Consider the following 4,277-nt stretch of genomic DNA (forward strand, 5'->3'; position numbering starts at 1 on the left):
CCGCCGCCGCGATAGGCTCCGGCCGGAACAGAGTTGGCCCTGAGGACGCCGGGGGCCCGATGGACGGAGCCGGAGACGAGGTCGCCGAGGAGGTGGAGGTGGTGGTGCCGGAGGAGGCAGCAGACGTGGAGATCGGGGGTTGAGGGGGTACCAGCTGGGTCGGAGGGATCAAAGCCGCCGGCACTGCCATGGTCACATATAAGGGGAAACAGAAGGAGATGCGAGGGGAAAAGTTGCCACACACCCCAGGGAGGGGAATGGTAAAAAAAAAAAAAAGGGGGAGAAGGAGCTGGGGAGGAACAACAACAACAAAAAACTCCAAGAGAAAACGAGGAGGAGAAAGGGGAGCAAAGGAGGGGGGGGAGGGAGGAAAGGAGGTGAGGGTTAGAAAAAGCGAGCGCAGGAGGGGCGAGCGCGAGAGGCGCTCTGGAGAGAAACGCACAAAAGTGTCCCGCAAGTCGAAATGCGAGTCCTCTCCCGGGGCTGGGATTGGGGGCTGGTTTTGGGGGGGGCGGGGGCGGGGAGGGTCGGCTGTTGTTGTGTAGGTCCCGCTCTAGCACAAAGTTAAGGATGAAGGTGAAAAGGAGGAGGTTTGAAGGACTTGGGTTCTCCCTGGCAAGTACATTGATCAAAGATTGAGAGGGGAATGACAGAGAGAAAATGAGCTGAAAAGTGCAGGCTGCCGGCTGGACGAGTTGTTGTTGTCACACGGTGCAGAGGGGAGGAGCTCCGGAAACTTGAAATACCCTTTGAAGCCGCAAAAACCTCACTCACTAGTATTAACCCAAATTATCCAACCAGGAACTCGGAGCAGAGACTCCGAGAGCGCGAGACACAGAGGGAGAGCAAGTGAGCGAGAAAGGCAGGAGGGGAGGGGGAGGAGAAGGAGAGCAACTGTGGGAGGGACAGACAGGAGAAGCTGGGGACACAGAATTAGCGATGGGAAAAGGAAGAGAGACGTTCTACTTCTCTTCTATTACCGTTAGACTGCAAGTCTAATACTGCATTTCGTCCACAACAAGTCGTATTTTTTTTTCCAAAAAAATCTTTTAAGCCATTTCCTGCCTACCTAAAGAGGAACTAGAGCGCTTCGAGCTCTTCTTAAAGGATTTTGGATCCATCTTCGTGCTCTTTTGCAATGAGTACAAATGAAAACACATCCCCTCACTTCTTGATTGTTAAGAATTAATTTGAGGAAAAATCGCATGTAAGCAAAACGTATATTTCATACATGTGTTGTCTGCGAAAAATAATGACTAAAGACTTGATTAAAGATAGTATTCCAGGTAGGACAGTTTTCCAGTTGCGGTTGGGGGGGGGGCGTGGAGGGGCGGAAATAATTCCAAAAATCGTTGAAGAATAATGAAGTACTCTGTATTCAAGTATTTATTAATAGTTTCTTAACTATTTTCATTGTGGATCAGCCAGAATAACTTCACTTTCGCTCCAAAAGCAGTTCTGAAATGCCTGTTACATCATGTTATACCTAGAAATTCAAAGAAAGCAGGCATCCTTGAAGGTGTAGAAAGTAGGGAACAAGTGCACACTGCTTTTTCTTATTAAAACTCTGTGTTAGTTTACCTCTCTTGCATAGTATCCTGGAGTCCTTTAAGACCCCAGGCTAATTGCCTGTGTGTTATTTGTTTTATACCAGTAATTCTGCGTTTTTCATATTTGAAACGTATCATTTTTGGGGGAAAACTTTTTTTTTTTTTTTAGTTTATCAGTGAAAATGTGTTTTGTAAATAATGACAACAAAAACAAAGCTAACTAGCTGACTCGTCAAGGCAGAAAAGTGTAGCTACATCTAAAAACAGGTTGAGTTTAGATTGATCCCCTTCCTTCCTTCCCCTCTCCTTTTCCTCCGTTTCCTAACCTGTTGCATAGAGAGATTTATTCAAGGACTTCTGACCAACAGGCGCTTGAGCATAGGTCAAGTCAGTTCTCAGCTTTTATCTCTAAGAGTCTTAAATAATTAGACTTACTACCTGTCTACACATGTTCAGTAACTTCACAAGATATGAAACAATGTTTTAGCATTTGACATATTTAAAAAATGAACTATTAGCAGTAAGTTCACAGTGGTGGGAACTTTCACAATGAAATTTCTGTTGCTTTACTGTTAAATAATGATCATATTTCTCTTACCCATTTTAGCTCTTTAAACTTTTTGAAATTTGGTGCCAAAGGGTACAGTATCTAGAGAGAAATGACACTACTGATTAATTTGTCTAAATTTATGCTGAACTATTTGGGGCACCACAGTTATATCAGGTGGCTTTCTTGAGTTACAAGTATTCATAAAATTGATTTTTCTAGAAAGTAGACAAATTTCTACAAGGATAGATAAAGTGTACACAGTTGTTTGGCCTAGTTAATGTATTTTAGCATTTTCACAAATAAGTCATATTAATCTCCAGTCCTCTTATATTTCCTCAATTAAAAATCTGAATTCTATATGTAACACATTCCATCAACACACTTTAAGTGTTTGTGCATATTTTGAAAAATACTGTCATTTAAAAATAACTGCCAAATTACTATGTTAATAGGTGGGGGAGCAGAAGGTTGTAGATATTAAGCCCCCACAAAAAACTAACTTTATATTGGAATGGCATACACAACTCTATTAAAATCTAGTATAGTTTAAAATGCTAAGGGATAGTTTTATCATTTTAAATTCTAGACCTACAAATAGAAAAATAATGGGAAACAAATACAGAAAACTCTGCCCTTTACTATTCTCACATTTCCTAAAACTCTCAGTCACTCACCCAATACTTGCCATATTCAAAAACCAAAGAGACAGAGGTAATGAATGCAGACTAATCTATATCCCCACTGTATTCACAAGCAGACTCAAAATTTCTGCTGCTGGGGAACCTGCACCTCCCAGCTCTTGCTCCCCTCAGAAGTAGTGTTTGGGGGCATTTGCCCTCTCCAGTGTGTGAACTTTCTGGGACCTCAGGTCTTTAAACTATTTCAGAGAACCACCATTGATTCCATCCATCAAACAACAGGATTAGAAAAGGTGTATGCAAATTAAAACATTTAAGGGGAAAAGTCTCCAGAATCACCAAGCTTTCTTTTCTTGCTTCTTTTGTTGGCAATATATTACCAATGATTAAGGTAAACAGTATTTAACAACAACAGATGTATCACCTCAAGAAAGATTTAAAATTTTTACTCTTCACATTGCGTGATACGCTTCAAGACTTATCTTGTTTATTGTTGTTTTACATTTCTGCTTATTTCAGGCTCTCTCCCATCATCTCCTCTTCCCCAATTTACATAAGCAAAACTCAAAGTACTGTAACTGATATTAGAAAATTCTCCCTGTGTTTTGTGAAGATGTATTGTGCTGAAATCAATAAGACTGTTTAAAATTCAAAGACCTGCAAATCGTTCTGTTTGTCCTTTGATAGGGCCTGTGCTGATTAAAATGCTACCAAGAAAGCTTAATTGCTGCACTAATTAAGAAGTCTTTAATTTCTTTCCTAGGATATCGTTTGAAGCTGAGCTTGTACCAGTTCAGGGAAGGTATTTTTTTCCCTCCCTCTGCCCTCTCCTGGCCCCTCCCCTCCATCCCCCTTCCTTTGCCCCCCTCCCTCGGACAGTATTTGTTTGAATGGGAGTGAACTGAGAGAGTGATCTCAGCTCTTACCATCACTCACTTAACACAGATCGGCTCCGGATGCAGACTTTAGTGCAGTCTGAAATGCAGTTTTGAGAAAAGCTGTAAGGTTGCAGGAATCCATAAGAAAATACAGCATAGCTGTTGCAGCTGAAGTCCCGATGAATATTTGGATAACAAGAGGCACTTTGCCCGATGTGGAGGGCATCCTGTTTAGTTAAAAGGAGCAGTGACAAGGAAATGCTTCTTTTGCAACAGGGAAACATGAAATCATCAAAACCGTTGTTAAAAAGAAGAAGAAATCTTTAGAAAGGTGAACTTATAGTCAGGATTTGGTACCAATGTATTTTAAACTTGAGCTCTGTGGGGATTTATTTTTGACCCTTTTTTATAACCCAGGGAAGTATAACACTGTGTTTACACCCATTCTACTCTTAGCTATTGATGTATTTTATTAACTGATTTCTCAAGTGGGGAAACTGACTAACTTATTTCATAAAGCTTTCTCGTAATCAATAGTCATTTTTTAGGTTTATTCATGCTGTATTATAATTCTGGTAAATGACTACAAAGCAAAAGATAATAAGAAAGATACAAATATTGACAAAGCCAGGATAAGTCATTTCTTTAAATCTTCAGGGTC

The 4,277-nt window shown here is 40.9% G+C and overlaps 1 protein-coding gene across 1 annotated transcript in view; it reads right to left on the reverse strand.

The window, feature by feature from the left end:
* Positions 1 to 190, reverse strand: part of DACH1 (dachshund family transcription factor 1) — a 601,285-nt gene extending 601,095 nt beyond the window's left edge. Inside the window, exon 1 of the mRNA XM_006864308.1 lies at positions 3 to 190. Coding sequence (XP_006864370.1) covers positions 3 to 190 — 188 coding nt within the window. The remainder of the gene's footprint in view (positions 1 to 2) is intronic.
* Positions 191 to 4,277: the final 4,087 nt, after the last annotated feature.

This window comes from Chrysochloris asiatica, unplaced genomic scaffold (genome assembly GCF_000296735.1).
Source record: "Chrysochloris asiatica unplaced genomic scaffold, ChrAsi1.0 scaffold00063, whole genome shotgun sequence".
Lineage (NCBI taxonomy): Eukaryota > Metazoa > Chordata > Mammalia > Afrosoricida > Chrysochloridae > Chrysochloris > Chrysochloris asiatica.